Below are 17,942 nucleotides of genomic sequence, written 5' to 3' on the forward strand. Positions count from 1 at the left end.
CCCGACACGTTAGCAGCGTCTGATTCAACGTCACATCTAAGCAACGTGTTACCTGCCGTTTTCCCTCGTTGCCCACTCCCGCTCTACAACAGGATTCTCAAAGATACGGATGCCAGCCTATATTACTACGTTGAGCATACGCCAGCAATAGCATCAGAAATGGCCAAACGTAGCCTGTGTCAGCATCTCTCACAACGATACTCAGATACAAACGTTCATTCGCCATGACAACTGTCGTCCCAGCAGCAGCCAAGCGAAGCTACTCGGTCTGGTTCACGACCTCATCCACATCAGCGTGCCTTTGTACATCCCGCTCCTTACCTTCAGAACCTCCAATATCCTGCACCCTGTAGGATACTAGGCTCTATCTACAACTGAGATTCACAGGCGCGGAGGGGATGATGGAGCATCACGTGACTGTGTACGGCCCATAGCCGTCACAAAACACCAAGAAGGCACCATCGACGAGGCGTCAATAAATCTATCTCTTAAATTGAGATAATTCAATCAATCCGCCTATGTGCTATTGGATTTTCAAGTTGAAAGATATCCCGACTTTAATTGGATTGATTTAAATTGAGCGCGGACCTGGTCTTGCGATATCGGCCAACTTGACATTTTGCTGTTCACCACAATCGTTGGCACATGATGAGAGAAGGATATGGATCTCACTCAAAACCATGTTTCCAGTATCGGAACTCATAGCTCTCGCTCTTACATAAGGAAAGCCATTCACTTTTAATGCCTACGGAGGTGAAACCTGACTTGAAGGGCTCATTACAGCCATTTCGGCGAGGCTTGAAACATCTCTCTCACTCAAAGAAACGACCATTAGCAACACGCATTTAATTACTTCAATTCCAGCATTCACATGAATTTTTCAAGTCCTGCGAGACAAAGTGAGAGCCATTTAAGCTCATTGACATCATGGACATGTAGCACAACGATCTGAAAACGCCAATACCCCACCTTGTCTGCAACTTTTTGGCCCAACTTTTTGATGAGCAGATTGTTACTTGACTCATCCCAGTTATAGACGACTTCAAGCTTCAACATGACACGCTTCCGTCCTTGTATTGACCTCCACGCCGGTCAGGTTAAGCAGATTGTCGGTGGAACTCTCGATAGTTCTTCGTCGGCCCTGCAGACAAACTTCGTCTCGCAACACCCTCCGGCTCACTTCGCCCAGCTGTACCGGGACAATGGGCTCTCAGGAGCCCACGTCATCATGCTAGGCCCAGGCAATGATGGCCCAGCAAAGGAGGCCCTTCAAGCTTGGCCAGGTGGTCTTCAAGTTGGAGGCGGTATCAATGACAAGAATGCAAAGGAGTGGATGGATGCAGGCGCGGAAAAGGTATGCCATCAGACCGATTCGCACAGAACAGCTGCTCACCCGACAGGTCATCATCACGTCCTATCTGTTTCCGGAGGGCCGCTTTAGTCAGGCAAGACTGGATGCGGTCCTGGAGGCGCTCGGCGGTGACAAGAGCAAGTTAGTCATTGACCTGAGCTGCCGTCGTCGCGGCGAAGATTCTTGGTTTGTGGCCATGAACAAATGGCAGACAATTACCGATATGGAAGTCAATCAAGGTATGTCTAGATTATGTCTGGATACATGTCTCAAAATATTGGCTGACCAAAGACAGAATCCATCAAGGCTCTGGAACCCTACTGCGCCGAGTTTCTGATCCACGCCGCCGACAACGAGGGTCTCCAAAAGGGCATCGACGAGAAGCTTGTGGAGCGGCTCTCCCAGTGGTGCACTATTCCGGTGACCTATGCCGGCGGTGGTCGACACCTTGAAGACCTAGAGGCCGTGAAGCGGCTCAGCAACGGCAAGGTGGATCTCACAATCGGGAGCGCATTGGACTGTTTTGGGGGTTCAGGGGTCAAGTTTGACGATTGCGTCGAGTGGAACAAGAGGCAAGGGAATTGAGGGAAAACAGCAAATCATTTATAGACGACCTTGACGATTGTCATTCACAAAGCCTCCACAGCAGGGCGTTGAAAGGTCTCGGGGGCGAGGCCGACAATGCGACCAGCTTGTGACGGCCGCATAAATACGACAATAAAAGTGCCAGCGAGCCAATGCAGGGTCCAATCTCGAGCCAGAGAATTTATATAAAATGTTCATGCGAAACCACATCAGACTCTGGCGTCCAGTCACGAGGATACTTTAGCTGCAGCAACACTGCTGATAGACGAGCCCGCCACACAAGCCCGCTTAAACATGGTAGGACCGAGTTTTACAATCCAGCGTGCGAGAGAAACAAACATTGATTGAGAAGCGTGTAGGGTGTGACGGTGTGGATATTGTTTGTCTGGGCCACACCCATGCCGGCAAAGAAGAGTCTAGTGCCGAGATGACCTCAACTGGCGCTCGGGAAGATCGAGATGCAAGACATGGCAAAGGCATCGTCTAAGACTAGCGGAGCCATCCATTGAGGAGTGGGGGATCTCGAGGTTTCTCAAGTTCCGGCAAGCTGGAAGAGAGATGGAGTGTATGTGTGTGATGTGAATGTGGGCACAAGATCAGGTCCAGTCCCATCAACATCAGCTCGCTCCCAACAAGACCCATCACAACGCAGTAAGCTTTCTGCATCTCCATGGGTGACTGAAAAGCAAAACGTCATGATGAGGAAGCTTAATTGGGCAACAACAACAAGTGTAAACACTGCGTAGCCCATGACCAAGGATCATGCCAGAATGGCCAACCAATAGGCCTGCCAGCGCGGCAGCTGGATGCGTTGCTGCCATGGCGACTACGGGGCCTGTGTAGCGCGGAGCCCAGCGCAGCCCAGTACCGCTGCGACGCTGGCTTTGGCGGAGGGCAGCTCTCTGCAGCGCCTGGAGGGGAGCCGCTGCAGCAGGGGCGGGGTAGGCCTTTTAGCATCCCGGCGCATTGTAACAGAAAGATTAGCGTCTCCAACGTCCGACTCTAGCTCGCCTCTTGCATCTGTTGCCCCGGCGACGCCTTCCGCACACAGCCCGTGTTTGTTTTCTTGTCATCCAATCAGCGCACTCTCCTGCCTGGCTAGACACCACTTCCCTTAAACACATCAACTCGCCATAGCACTCTCCCACCTGCGCATTTCTTGACAGCAACATATCGCTGATATTCAGTGTCGAGTCGGTCGTCGAGCCTTTGAGAGAGCCGTCGTCTGTTGACCTACACCAAGGGCGTGTTTCCTTCTTCAACAAACCGACCCCGTGTCGCCTTACTTACCTTGCCTTCGTTCTCCCACCCGGGCAGCTTCACGCCGAGTCGCGACATTCCCACCCTCTACATTTCTTTGTTTGTATTCCTCTCCGCATACCAATGCGTTGATAGTCCGCCACCAACACGACAAGACCATCAACCAACTGGTTTAGCATGGCCACTGAACAGGTATGTTGTCCCGCGCTAGCTGCCCTTCTTTGTCTCTGACCAAAACATGCACAGGTGCATCCTTTGCGCATCACCAAAAACACACCAAACACATCTCCCTCCAAGATGCCGAGCGGGATCCCTCGCCCGCTGTCGGAGCTCTCGCCGACCGAGATGCGGCGAAACTCCCCCAGCTGGCACAAGCCGTCCAACGGGTCTCCCAAGGTACGTTGTAAACATGTCTCTGCATTGTTTACATCTTGCTCACACGTGGCACAGAAGTCAGGAAACCCCGATTCTTCACCATTCCAGTCATCGCCGCTTGAGTCTGTGTCGTCCCCACGACTGTTTTGGCAGAACCGCAACTCGGAAAACTTCTATGGACGAGGAGGCTCCCCATCCCCAAACCGCCGCTCCTCGATCGAGCGTCTCCAGAGAGCTTCTCGAGTCAGGAACAGTAATATTCTGGCTCTTGAGCAGAAGCAGGAATATGATCCTACTCGGATTCCTCAGATTGAAAGACCCCTCGCTAAGGTCCAAGGGAACGCTTTCGGATCGACTGGCTCATTCCGAGCTTCCACAAACGAACGCCCATCTATCACCCACACCCGAAGCGAAAGCAAGACGAGCATTCCCACCATGAGCCCAACCAAATCTTCCATCCCCCAGTCTCTTGGATCACCGAACCGCCCCCTTACCCCGAGTCGAGACCAAGTATCGCCCACAAAGTCGTCTCTCTCACATCGATACAAGAGTAGCTTCGACATGGAGACGGGCACCTGGTCTGCGGACTCACCCGGCGACGACCATGAGCTGCCTCCGGGACGTTCGCTGCATCGTCATGCGAAGAGCGTGACTTTTGACGCTGCACCTCCCCAGATCAACGAATACGAGATGGCGACTCCTGATCTTTCATCCATTGGCACCAACTCTCGGGAAGGAAGTTATGAGTCTGACGACGACGATGATGACGACGTGCTCTACGACCCTGGGCACGTTGATCTTGAGGGTGATAGCTTCGATGCGTCGCTCGAGGACACGGATAAGACTCCTGTTGTTGGCCCTGACGACTGGAGAGGAGAGAGCCCCCTGGTGCACCGCGATGGACCTCGCGAATATGATGGCAGCCCTATGCCTGAAAACGCACCTTCTGTTGCATCTGCCGGCCGTCCAGCACACATCCGCACTGATTCTTGCACCTCCAGTGGCGAGCACCGGCCACTACCGCCTCTCCCTGGATTCATTAGCCACTCGCGCAACAACTCTGCCCCTTCCTCTCCCGCGTCACCTGGACTCTCAGCGACGGCAGAGCGGATGCTTGGTGCGCATAGAAATCTGCCGTCTCCCCCTCCTGCCTCTGCCACCAGCAAGTCCGACATCCACAATATTGGCAACACCAGAATGTCTCTGGAAGAGCGACTTCGACTTATGATGTTGTCTGACGACAATGATGGCAAGAGCGCCGCGGTGCAACAGCGCGAGCGACGCCTTCGTAGGGCTCATGGCCGTGAGCGACTGAGCAGCCCAATTTCCGAGCCTGAATCAACCAGGAGCATGACCGAGACCCTTGAGGGCGATGATGCTGACGCTGTTGGCGACATCTCTGCCCTGGAGGACTACCAGCTTCCTCCTCGCATCTCTCGTGATTCCATCATGCGCAAGGTCAACAATGGAACCAAGACTCCTGATCAGGACAAGGACTACATTTTCTCGTCTCCTCCTGGTTCGCGAAGCCCCAGCAGGAGCCCTGAGCGACAGATTCCTTTGGATCCTGATGTACCTATTCCATCCACCGAGGACTCTATGGACGAGCTCTCGGATGAGGAAGGTGGCAGTGTCATCATTACCCGACTTCCTGAGAATGAGATTGACTTCTACGAGGACTCCGACTTGGACTTTGACGAGGACGAGGAGCTCGAGGAGGACATGCTCCACGCACCTGTGGATACTGACAGCGAGAGCCACTACTCTGAGTCTGAACCGGCGCTGCCAACTCCAACTGCCGAGACCGCCAAGGCTGAAGAGGTTGTTGAGAAGGTGACCGAGAAGGTTGTTGTTGAAGAGGTTCGAGATGAAGTCACAACTCCTCGTGCCACCACCCCTACTCTGCCACGTGGTTTGGATGAATCTCTCCCATCCTTCAACTCAGATGGCAAGGATGCTTCATTCTCGCGAGACTTTGAGTCATACATGCTCCCTGAGCCCGAGCCACAACCTCAACAGGAAGAGTCTGTCAAGGAGGACAAGAAGGTCGAGCCAGAGGCTCCCAAGATGGCCGATGCCCATGCTTTCTTGCAAAGACCATTCACTCCTGAGCCACTTTCGAAGCCAGAGTATGATGGCACTGGATGGGGTGAGCCCGAGGATGAGTACGAGGACGGTCCCAGCACCCCAGAGTCGGTCATCCATCATCCCGTTCCCGCCGATGTATCTGAGGACGAGGAGCCCCAGGTGAAGATCTCGCCTGCTATTCCTGAGCGTTCCGCTACTATCAAGGCAACGGGTGGCTCAAAGCTCAAGACCCGACTCTCAAATACACCTTCCGACATTGCTTCGATGCGAGAAGCCCGTCGACAAGTCAGCATGGAGGTGCCCGTCGTCCCACCGATCCCGGACAAGCATAGCAAGCGATTGTCCAAGGACATTAACAGCGGTCTCTTGCTTACCGGCGATGAGTTTATCGAACGACACCCCAGTTTCAAGAACCGCAGCTTGACGTTGGATCTTGAGCTCGGACTCAGCCTAGACAAAGACTTTGAGAGAGTCATTGAGGCACAAAAGGTTGCTTTTAACGATTCCTATGTTCAACAATCCCTTCTCGATAATTACAGCCCCAGCAGACAAGCGTCTACTGCCACCAATCAACCTCAGACTAAAGAACTGAATGCTAACGTGACTCGTCGTCAGCGCGGCTACCTCATGCGACAAAACACGAAGCTTGTCACCGCCAGTGACAAGGACACGGACGAGCCTCGAGGCGCCCGATCGGCCGGTAACTCACCCGTTAAGCAGGATCGCCCCATGTCATGCATCGTCGAGCCCTGGAACAGCAAACCGCGCCCTAGGAGTGTGCGGAAGCGCGTGGGTGGTAGTATCGGCCCCGCTCCCCCACTGCCCGGACAGGAGAGCAATGCGACAGCAGTTACCCAGGCTCCCGAGGAAGACTTTGGTCTCGAGATGGCGACGCCAGACAGCGGAGAGAGAGGTCGTCTGTTTGTCAAGGTTATGGGTGTCAAGGACCTTGATCTTCCCCTTCCAAAGAGTAAGTTGCCACCCTTGAGCATTGAAAGACCATATCTAACAGAAGCAGATGAACGTACCTGGTTCAGCCTCACTCTGGACAACGGCGTGCACTGCGTGACGACCGCATGGCTTGAGTTGGCGCGGAACGCACCCATCGGCCAGGAGTTTGAGCTTGTTGTTCCCAACGACCTTGAGTTCCAGCTGACTCTCAACGTCAAGCTTGAGAAGCCAGTTGAGCGTGCTCGACCACCACCTCCTGCTGCCAAGGTGCACAAGCACAAGACGTCAACCTTCAGCAGAGTGTTTGCGTCACCCAAGAAGCGCAAGGAGCTGGAGCTCCGTCAGCGAGAGGAAGAGGAGCGCGCTCTGCAAATGCAAAGAGATGCACAAGTCAAGCAGCAGCGTACTGGTCCTCCCACAGCGTATGAGCTTCTATCGCCTCTAGCTGCGGAGGACGGCAGCTTCGCTAGGGCATATGTCTGCCTTCGAGAGCACGAGAACCGATGCTTTGGCCGGCCTTACATGGCCGAGGTTGCCTGCTTCAACGAGTGGGCCACCGAGGAGGCTGGATTCGCATCCAGCGTCAAGAGCAAGCGTGGAAACACAGCAGTTGTGCGTCGCGCTCCTTACAAGGTTGGCAAGCTTGAGCTCCAGCTTCTGTTCGTCCCCCGACCCAAGAACGCGACGGATGAGGATATGCCTAAGAGCATGAACTCGTGCATTCGAGAACTCAAGGCTGCTGAGGAGAGAATGTCCCGCAACTGGGAGGGTCATCTGAGCCAGCAAGGTGGCGATTGCCCTGTAAGTTATATGTCAAATCCCCATGACATTCAGAGCTAACATGAATCTAGTACTGGCGCCGTCGATATTTCAAGCTTGTTGGCACCAAGCTCACTGCTTACCATGAGGCGACCCGGCAGCCTCGAGCAACCATCAACCTGGCTAATGCCAAGCGGTTGATCGATGACCGTCGAGCGTTGACGGAGAAGGAGACAACGGGTAGAGGCGGTCGACGACGCCGCTCAGCCTTTGCGGAAGATGAAGAGGGCTACATGTTTGTTGAGGAGGGATTCCGTATCCGATTCAACAACGGCGAGCTCATCGACTTCTACGCAGATACGGCCGAAGACAAGGAAGGCTGGATGAAGGTGCTCGCCGACGTTGTCGGCCGCGACAGTCCTGAAGATGACCCCTCGGGCCCACGGGCAAGATCCAAGTGGTGCCAGCTGGTTCTTCGACGAGAAGAGCAACTGCGCCGACGGGCATCGGGACGCCGAGTGAACTCACGACCTAAGAGCATGTTCCTCTAAGACTATGATGCCCTGATATTGAGCGGTTACGACATGGACGAGCATGAGAAAAGGTGCTGAGCGCCAAACGAAAAACGACCAGCCTGAGCCAGGAGTTCAGGACCCACAGCAGACATGCCAGACAGACCTCTCTGCTCTTCTTCGCTTCTTCTGGATGGTATACAAGGTTAGGGGATTGATTGATTTCAGCATTGTTTGTGGTATTAATTTGATGAAGTATGCACAGTCCGAGTTAGTTTGGAGTCAGGCGAGCTGTGTTTGACCTTGGATGAGGATGGAAAGGGGGAGCATGGAGCCGTTTATGCACTTACAGGCGTCGGCAGGGATCAGGTTTCTTTTTTATTGTGTTTTACTGGTTTGTTGTTTTTTTGGGAGACACCCGGCGACTGCGCGTCTAGGAATTTCTGTTTGTAACATGAGGATTATAATGAATGTCTTAGAACGAAGAGAATGAGCAAAAGTGTTTGTGTCTAAGAGTTGATGATTGCTGTGATGGTGGTTGGGGTGGGCACGTGACTGAAGAACAAGATGTCCCTTGGCACATTCCTCATGCGAGCAATCCATGGGTGAAGAGTGACACGATCCACTTTGGGCTTGGAGTGGGGAGCTCGCCGAGGCGCAGCGTGATTTACAGTGGCTCAACCCTTGGAATACGACACCTACTACGTAGTACCCAGCCTGTAGCTTAGGTACCCGGACCCTCTGTGCTGCACAGGCATGGCATCCATAATACCCACCTACCTACTAGGGACGTACGTACACGGGCAGCTGAACTGAGCTGCCATCCATCTTACATACAACCTACAACCAACCTACGGCATCTTTTGCCCAAGTTGAAGCTCCCTCGTGAAACGACGCCGACTCTCGCTGCGCTTGCGTTCCCATCTCGTCATCTACTCGACCGACCCCTCCTCCGTCTTTCATCATGGCTGGCCGTTTTGTGCGGGCTTCCAAGTACCGTACGTGCCGTGTCCATGGGCGCAAACTCGCATAGGTTGCGTTGCGCCAAACACCCACATGCTGACGCCGCTCCCCAGGACACGTCTTTGGCAAGTCGACGAGAAAGGAATTCTGCTACGACAACATCCACATCAGCCGAAATGCTTGGGACACAAACTTGGTCAAGGTGCGTCTTTGCGCGCGCTCGTGAAGCGCTGCTGCCATCCATGGTTCCACCAGCTGATATAGGGGTGGTTGGGAATCACTATAGGTCAACCCCGAGTATCTCTCAGTCAATTGGGATGCATCTGGCGGCGGCGCATTCGCCGTTATCCCCCTGAACGAGCGAGGAAAAGTGCCCGACCAGATCCCGCTGTTTCGTGGACATACCGCTTCTGTTCTCGACACGGATTGGTATGCTTTTTCTCACCCCTGAGCTCGACCCCCGGACGAGGATGCTGACGTAGTCCGAGGAACCCTTTCAACGACAACATCATCGCATCTGCGTCGGAAGATGGCAAGGTCTTTATCTGGGAGGTCCCCCAGGGCTTTACTCTTCACACTGACGCCGAGGATATCGTCGATGTTGCGCCCGTGAGCAAGCTGGCTGGCCACTCGAGGTTCGTCCTTCTCAACAACCCCCCGCGCACGCACGAGATACTAACACCTTTCAAGAAAGGTCGGACAGGTCCTCTTCAACCCCTCGGCCGAGAACATCCTGGCGTCGGCGTCGGGCGACTTCACCGTCAAGATCTGGGACGTGGGCACGGGCCAGTCTCCCCTGGCGCTCCGGCACAACGACATCGTCCAGAGCCTGTCATGGAACGCCAGCGGCAGCATGCTCGTCACCACCTCGCGCGATAAGAAGATTCGGGTGTGGGATGTCCGACAGGAGAAGCCCGTCCACGAGGCCCCAGGCCACGGTGGCGCAAAGAACAGCCGCGCCGTCTGGATGGGCGAGCACAACCGCTTCGCCACCACCGGCTTCTCGAGGATGAGCGAGCGTCAAATAGCCCTGTGGGAGCCGGGCAGGAGTGAGCCCATCGGCGGCTTCACCATGCTGGACTCCATCTCTGGTGTCTGCATGCCTTTCTGGGGTATGTTTTTCGAGATTGTGGATGCGCCAGCTTCTAACGTCTGACAGATGATGGTTCAAACTGCCTGTACCTTGCTGGCAAGGGGTGAGTACTGTTATATACTCTTTGAGAGCGCTTCTAACAAACGTAGTGACGGCAACATTCGATACTTTGAGTATGAGAATGACAAGTTCGAGTTCCTCAGCGAGTACAAGTCTGGCGACCCTCAGCGCGGTATTGCCTTTATGCCCCGACGAGGCATCAACGTAGGTTTCTCCTTCATAGCTGCACTCTCACTCTTCTCACTCTTAAAAGGTGCACGAAAACGAGGTCATGAGAGCTTACAAGACCATCAACGACTCTTACGTTGAGCCCATCTCCTTCACTGTGCCGAGACGTGCCGAGACCTTCCAGGCCGACATCTTCCCTCCCGCCACTGGCATTCACCCTGCTGCCAGCGCCAAGGAGTGGCTCGACGGCAAGACTGGTATCCCTAACAAGATTGACCTCGAGAGTGTCTATGAGGGTGGTGCCCCCAAGGAGATTGCCTCTGACTACAAGCCCCCTGCTGCCACTCCCGCCCCCGTGGCTGAGAAGCCCGCGCCCAAGAAGGAGGAGCCTAAGAAGGAGGAGCCCAAGCCTGCTCCCGTTGTCCGATCTCCTCCTCCTACCATGAACGAGCAGAAGGGTTCCATCTCCGCCATGGCCTCCAAGTACCAGGACAACGAGGAGGAAGAGGACGACGAGGACGAGACCTCGAGCTTTGAGGAGGTCTCGCGCCCTGCTCAGCGTCAAGCCGCCCCTGTGGCCAAGTTCGTCCCTCCCACTCAGGCTCCCGCCACCACCACTCCCGCTGCCGCCGCGAAGCCAGCCTCCCCGATCAAGTCCCCCGTCTCCTCGGCCCCTCCCTCCCGCACCGTGTCATCCTCTGCTGCTCCTGCGCCCAGCAGCGGCGGCGACAGCTCGCTCGCCGAGATCAAGTCGCTCCTCGAGGGTCAGACCAAGCTCATCAGCGCCCAGAGCCAGCAGATCGGTCACCTGGCCGCCGAGGTCGAGGCGCTCAAGCGCAAGGTCAGCTCGGGCTCTCAGGACCAGAGCGAGCGCATCCGCCAGCTTGAGCTCGAGCTCGAGGAGGCCAGGTCCTGAGTTCAGGAACTGCCGATTTTTCTGCCGACTTGTTGAGCGGCTTGGAGATTTATCATGTTGGGTGGATTGTTGTAGCGAATATATGTATATAGGGTGTTCAAAAGGCTGCGTTTTGATGTCCCCATTGGATTTTTCCTGTGCTTTTCGTGATTGTTTCGGCTCGTGTGATTTTATGATATACCCTCGAGTCCTTGTTGCCCAGTTTGATCTAGCAAACTATAGGTAGACTTGACGCCGTGAAGATTTGAGTTGATCATGTTTATATATGCGCAGGGTTGAACTCTCGGACTCAGATCGAGTTATGATCGCTTTGCCCAGGCTTCACGGGTGAGATCGTTCTTATATCTTTTATCCGATATACGGGGCGATGAGAGTCGAGAATTGCTTCGCTTCCCCGCGAAACTTGTCGCACAATGTCTCAACCCACACGGCGATGGTTTGACAACTACCGACGCTAATCCTCATCTTTTCTTTTCATGATAGCCGAGTATCACTTTTACAGGCAGTACGCTTTCGAGTTGTAAAGACATAACTCGGTACCAAGGCGACGGGACAGGAGACAGTTAGCGTTGGCTCTGGTAATGTTTGGATGTGGATGGATCCATTGAGCCAAGTTTGTTTGTGGCCGGTTTCAATTACTTGCCGTTCGCTAATTATATGGTTTCTTTTTAAATACGCCACTAACCAACAAGTTGATCTCAAAGTTGTTGTTGGTTTTGACTATTAAGGTGATGGAGGGTTGTTGGTCCCTCTTCGATCTGTGACCAACTAACAACGTTAATTTCAACGTCAGTCTGATTTAACTACATAGTATAACAATGTCAAATAATGAAATGCCAGATCAACAGAACTACAGCAAAAGTGTTCACAGAGCTACAATGAAACAAGTAAAAGGCCGTTTCATCACAAAATAACCAACATTCGTTGCGTCGAGTCGCGCGTGAACATCTCATCTCGCTACCCTACACCACCAACAACAACATCCCGTACAAGATTTCGTCGACATCTGTCGCCATTACTCCAACATGACAGAGATCCATCTTGATTCAACGTGTCTACCCCCTCATGTTCCATCCAGTGTAACAGTAGCCGCGCTTTGGCACGCTCATGTCCCATCATGCGCTCCACCGTCGTGACTCTCACCGTCTACAGCCTGCCATCCAACCAGACACTACTGCAGGAACCTTTGCTGATAGATACGACCTTGCAAGTAAAGTTATTACCGGTGAGTGATGCTAAAAAATCGTCCATCTCTCGTCTGTTACACCACGGCTACGCGCCTGGCCCTTGCCATGGGCCTCTCCCACTCGGAGAATTCTCTATGTGGGCAAGCCCTATGAAACACGCCCCCTCAACCTCTCAGCGAAGCACACACTGTGAACGTAGATCAAACCTCGAGAGCTGAATCACGAATACCCACATACATCGAGTAGGTTGACAAGCTTGCCGGCCTTTGAGCCCATCCCACCCCCGCCCCTCACTTGACACTCCTCCAAGTGGCGACCCAGTCCAGCAACAAGGCGACGTGTGACGGACCTGCCGCCGGGCAGGCAGCCAGTCGGGGCAAGCAGGGTTGTGGGTTTACCGCTGGCAAGTCTTATGCCACGGCACCGGGGATGCTTGTTTGAGGAAGCTCTGCAAGTTGACCTGTTTCACAATAAGGGGGTCTCAATGGAACGTGCGGTCCAGGCTCGGATCCGTCTTTGGATCGAGGAAGTGTCCCGGCCGCTTGACAATGCAGCTGCGGCGGGGGTGGTCGAGCTAGATCACGATAGAGTGGCGCTGAAAAACAAGATGGCGAGGGCTTGCCGAGAAGGGTCCTGGTCGACGGTCACGATGCCCTCTTGTCGCCCCTCCGACGACGCACCTGTACCGGAGACCGGCATCTAGACCTGGAACTTCAAGATCTCGGCACGGAGACAGGTGGCGATCAAACACCAGAGTCATAGCATCGTGTTTGAGATATCTCGTTCGCTTGAGCGAGGTTGCACTCAGATATCCAAAAAGACTCCATTTTGGGACAACAGGCTCCTGAAAAGGACGCTCGGGGACAGGAATAGCCAAGCCGGCGGAGTTATCCAGACCTTGCTGGCCTCACTAGCTCAACGTCAAGGGAGCATCTGCAAGTCGAGAGCGCCCCGTCACTCGCCACTAGGCTCAACTGCGTGAGGAGGAGACCCTCACAACCCACAATCAGGGCTCACCTGGACGCCCGAGGCACGAGTCAAGGGAAGGCAAGGGGAGAACTGAATTGCTGCGCCATCGACGGGTCGTATCTGCAAGGTCGAGCGGAATGTCAACCGGATCGTAACCCCCTGATACCCCAGAAACAAATCTGGAGGCGAGAAGTTTGATAGCCGGTTGTAAAGTGCTTGCTTCAAGATCTTCTGGAAGAACCTGTGGCTGGGTCTTGGACGTTTCAGCTCCTGGGAGCTGGGAGCAGGGGGTTATCTCGCGGTTTCGGCCTCTGCAGGACATGAATGGGACAGGGCCTGAGGGACACCCAAGATAGAATTGTCTGTCGGACCGGCTGTAACCGACTTGAGTGCTGGAAATCAGGAGAGGTCAACAGTTGAATGTGTTGGCCCGAGAGATTCCGACAAGAGGGAGAGTTGTGACGAAAACTCTAGCAAAAACTGACGAGTTCACCAGCCACTCCCTCGCAGGAAAAGAAACTTCTTTCCCTTTGGTGAGTACCTGCAGTAGTGGCAGAGCGTAACGGTAGTGGTGGCAACGCAACGACGGCCAAGGACAATGCCGTTGTTTCGATCTCGGGCTCGTGCTTGGCTTGTTTCAGGTTGTTAGTCTGTTCTACCGTTGAGATAACCCAGGCAAGATCCGACGCTAGATGGGCAAAAATACTCGGGCTGGGGCAGCAGCAGCAACAGCAGCAGGGCGAGAGAAACCTAGAACTGACCTCGGCCAGAGCGCCGGGTTGTCACAGTTCCGTAGCGGTTCATCCCCAGCCTCGAGGGACCCAGTCTAGCAAGCAATGGAGATGCTAGCGAGCTGTCTCTGGCTCCTCCCGCAGCGAGTCAAGCGCCAGCCCGGTATAAGCTCGAGCTCGGTCTGGAGTAGATGGGTGATATTCGGGCCCTTTCTGGAGCCCCCTGACTAAAGTCGCCAGTTAGCGCTGTGTGTGTGTGTGAGGGGTGTCGTTGATATCCAGCTCTCATCAATTTGATCACTCTCACTTAATCCATGACGATGTGATTCCGCGGTGAGTAAAGCAAGGCGAGGCAAATCAACCCTGGTGAGAAGCGATCCACCGCCGGAAACACAGCCCGATCGGCGACCGCTTACACCTTGATCATGGCTGTCGTGACGAGATGCTATTTCTGGCTCAGGTTGATTTGATGATGGGATGGGATGGGATCAGATGGCAAGAGGTTGGAGAGTGAGCGAGAGCCAAGGTGAGAAGGCATGAAGATGAAAGTTGGTGTGGGAACCTGAGGCAGCCAATCAGCAGCCCGAGACACGGCTCAAACTGGGCCACTTTTGCGGGCCTAGGATGGGGCCCCTCGCTACAGAAACGCTGCGTATCGCCGACAGGGAAGCTCTTCAGGAATGTGATTGGATCTCTCAAGATGCTCAACCTAAATTTGGGCACACACCAGCTTCTGAAACGCCAGCGTTGAAGCGTTGTGGCGGCCCGTTGACAAGGTTCTTTTCTTTCCCTCTGGATCAGATGGAGCAGATTGGGAACAGGAATTCAGGCGGAGAAGATGAGGACGAGGGCGAGGCCCAGTTGCTGTCACCGTTGGAGGTGGCATTGGTGGGCTAGACGCCAGCCAGATCTGAGCTGTGTCAGATGAGACAAGACCAGAGATGTCGATCTAAAAGTTCAACGGCGTGTGCCGGACTTGAACCAAGGCTAGGGCTTCGACCACATTGGAACCGACTCGTGTCTCCAACAGCGATTCCAGCAACGGACCAGAGACAGACAGCTTGACAGATGCAGAGACAAACTCACAGAGACACAAACCCACCCCGGCCCGCAACGGCGCGAATCATGCCTCTCTCACGTGCGAGTCGAGTCGTCCGTCGTCGGGTCGCTTCCATCTTCCCAAGTGCAATTTTAAAATTGCTCAGGGGCAATGCAGATGGTGTCGCAACCGATGCTACCATGCCCTGACCACATGCAAACCCATCCCATCCCGTTTGTCTCTGGCTCCCTTTTGCCGCCGACCAGGAAATCTGGTTCCTGGATCGAGAGCTTCTTTTGGTGGGATGTGATATCGTGAGAAATTCGAGTCAATGAGCCTGGCCAAGAAGCGGGGGAGTGAGGAAAGGATGTGATCAGCAAACTGCACACTGCAGGATATCGACTCTCGCCATTCATCCATTCATTGTCCCACAACATTTGCTGCAGGCCCCAGATGAGAAGAAAAAGGTTCCAATAACCAGCATGTGATGACGCCAACGGCTGTCTCCCTTGGATGCCGGCAGGCCGTTATTGGCTTTTCTCCCACCGTGTGCCATGCTCTCATCTGCAACCTGATCGAGTGTGCTGTGATCTCCCATTGTCTTGCAACCAACGCCACAGTATTACGGATATCTTTTGTCAAATCCTTCTCGTGTGTCTGGCTGGCATGGATAGGATTTGAGTGGCTTGCTCACACAGTCAGAGTCATCCATGACTTGTCGTCGTCTTTCAGCAGAGGGAGGGAAATCCACGTCTGGACATTTCCCAACCCTTGACCGGCTGGTGTGCATCCAAGGTTCTGGCCCACAAAACCATCACCTCCCATCCAATCAATGCCATGCCCATGAAGCCTGCGATGCCATTGATTCGACATCATGTCAACAGACCCGAGCAGCCCAACCACTCACTGGGCTGGCAGAACCCAGGATATCCAGTGAAATCGCTGCTGGGTGCTGGGAACCGGGAGCCTGAAAGGGTGTGAGGGTTTCAGAAGCCCAGCATTGTTAGCGCACCAGCGTCGAAACGAGCACGAGGTTTCTGATGCAGTCCTGCGGGCGCGTTTCATCTTGAAGAGGGACCCCTTCCCCCGTGTCGACACAGCCTCCCGCAGGGATGCGCGTGCCAGTCATCCTGTTTCTGTCGGCCTTTTGATGGAGGAATCTTCAAAGCACATCCCTGTCCTGCAGCGAAGCACCTTCAACAACTGGCTCACCCATCATGGGGACCAAATCAAAAGTTGGCATCAAGACGTGTCCTTCTGCCGCTGGCCCAAGGTAATTTCAAAGGCTGGGCTGTCATTGTCAACGCGTCCGTAGAATATTAGAGAGGATAGCACTTACGGCACGGCACACACGGTGGAAAACACTCTCCGAGGATCGCCAAACACCGTGGGGGATTGTTTGTCAAGCCTGGGTTGCCCTGGTCTCTCATCCATGGGTGCATCTCCCCGCTGGCCGGCTTTAGAATGCGTTTACCACCTTCTAGCCCGGCTAGTGGCTTGTCCATGGCCTGATTCCCTCCATGATGCCCCATGTCGACTTGTGTCAGGCATCCGAGTTGGGAAGTCCCTTTACCGACTGAGTCGCGACTCTCTGGGACATGATCTGAAGAGCCGTTTATCTGGCAATGTCTGGAAGAAACGTGGGAGCAGAGTCACTTCCAAGACACCCACACCTGGCTGGCCGTTGCTCGATTTTCTCCACATGGATTCTTGTATAACCCAGCTAGCGCAGCCGAACAAGAGTCAATGCTTCGTCGTTCGCACAAGCCTTTGTGAATAAACCCTTTATGTCGTGCATATGCAGTTGCAATGGCTGACTGATTTATCTCTGAACCATATGCTTCATCAGCTAGTTATGCTCGTTCCGCAGGGAGAACAGACCCTCCTCCATCTCCGCCTGGACCTCACCTCAACCGAGAGATAATTTGAGCTTGTGCTAGGTAATCAAACACCCGCATACATGGTCTGCGAGATGCAGAGACATTGCTTATCCCCCTTTTCTCGACCGACGCGACCTCTCTCAAGGGGCAGCTTAACCCGACTTCTATTGCTCGCGTTGTCACCATACTAATACGGACTGCTCATGTTGTAATAAGACAAGAGCAACATCCGTAGTGGAGTTGCCCAGCGACGGCAGAGACACCGTGACGTTGGGGGAGGCCACGCGAGGTCCGGTAGCCCCCAGCTCTTAGCTTGATCTTCAACCCGCATTTGCGGTATGTTGTTGATTCCGAGCCTGACGAGCTGGAAATGCGTCAAGAGTACAAGCCCGTGGCCCGGCAAAAGCCACCTTGTCTTGTTGGTATCTGCGGGAAACTTTGACCTCTTTGATCTGATGAGAGAAGACGGCGTCCAGGATTGGCCGACGACGCTAACAAGTCCGATGGCTTCGTTCTTGCAGACTAGCATTGGTTTGCCAATCTCGTATACTCCACTCCCCCAGTCTTAATCTTTGGCACGGTCGATGCGAGAAATGGCCGGTTGAGAAGCCGATGTATTGACGAGTGGGTATGTTTCTTGAGCCAACTTGAGCGCGGGTTGCGCGGTGTTCAGAAGAGGAGTTGTGTTGTTCGATGTTGCGTTGGGCTATATGGCATCTCTCCCCGTCGATTAGGTGGCCATGTGCCGCCTACCTTATTTTGCACACACTGCCCTTCAACAGCTCCTACTGGCCCCGGTGTTTGGACAATATGCAGCGGCCTGGAGATTGGCCTAGATTGGCCCTGGGAATCTTGGAGCTAGGCTTCAGAGTGGTCTCTGGATCCAATTATTGGGCTGAGACAGGCGGCACGATGCGGCCAGCCCATGAACCACTTCTGGTTCAGGTTTCAGACGACGTGCTTTGTCATTTTGCATTCTGCTCTGTCAGTCCTCATCCCCTCGACCGTCTCCATCGTTGTAATGACTGAGAGACATCGATCAACAACAGCAAAGA

The 17,942-nt window shown here is 54.1% G+C and overlaps 3 protein-coding genes across 3 annotated transcripts; all 3 read left to right on the forward strand.

Moving 5' to 3' along the window:
* Positions 1-1,054: 1,054 nt before the first annotated feature.
* On the forward strand, positions 1,055-2,085 carry NECHADRAFT_68561 (uncharacterized protein; the record flags this gene model as incomplete). The annotated part of the gene is made up of 3 exons (XM_003051770.1): positions 1,055-1,354; positions 1,401-1,590; positions 1,647-2,085. The coding sequence occupies 3 exons, from the start codon at positions 1,055-1,057 to the stop codon at positions 1,934-1,936; spliced, it is 780 nt and encodes a 259-aa protein (XP_003051816.1). The 3' UTR covers positions 1,937-2,085.
* A 1,252-nt stretch (positions 2,086-3,337) lies between these two features.
* NECHADRAFT_37841 (uncharacterized protein) lies at positions 3,338-7,920 on the forward strand (the record flags this gene model as incomplete). The annotated part of the gene is made up of 4 exons (XM_003051771.1): positions 3,338-3,388; positions 3,443-3,592; positions 3,647-7,411; positions 7,462-7,920. Coding segments are annotated over 4 exons (4,425 nt in total), but the record flags the coding sequence as incomplete, so codon positions are not given.
* Positions 7,921-8,845: 925 nt separating this feature from the next.
* NECHADRAFT_104173 (uncharacterized protein) lies at positions 8,846-11,204 on the forward strand (the record flags this gene model as incomplete). Its single annotated transcript, XM_003051772.1, has 8 exons — positions 8,846-8,879; positions 8,958-9,046; positions 9,131-9,273; positions 9,333-9,479; positions 9,535-9,956; positions 10,004-10,040; positions 10,087-10,201; positions 10,251-11,204. The coding sequence occupies 8 exons, from the start codon at positions 8,846-8,848 to the stop codon at positions 11,079-11,081; spliced, it is 1,818 nt and encodes a 605-aa protein (XP_003051818.1). The 3' UTR covers positions 11,082-11,204.
* Between the last annotated feature and the right edge of the window lie 6,738 nt (positions 11,205-17,942).

The sequence above is a fragment of the Fusarium vanettenii genome, assembly GCF_000151355.1.
Source record: "Fusarium vanettenii 77-13-4 chromosome 4 genomic scaffold NECHAsca_3_chr4_2_0, whole genome shotgun sequence".
NCBI lineage: Eukaryota > Fungi > Ascomycota > Sordariomycetes > Hypocreales > Nectriaceae > Fusarium > Fusarium vanettenii.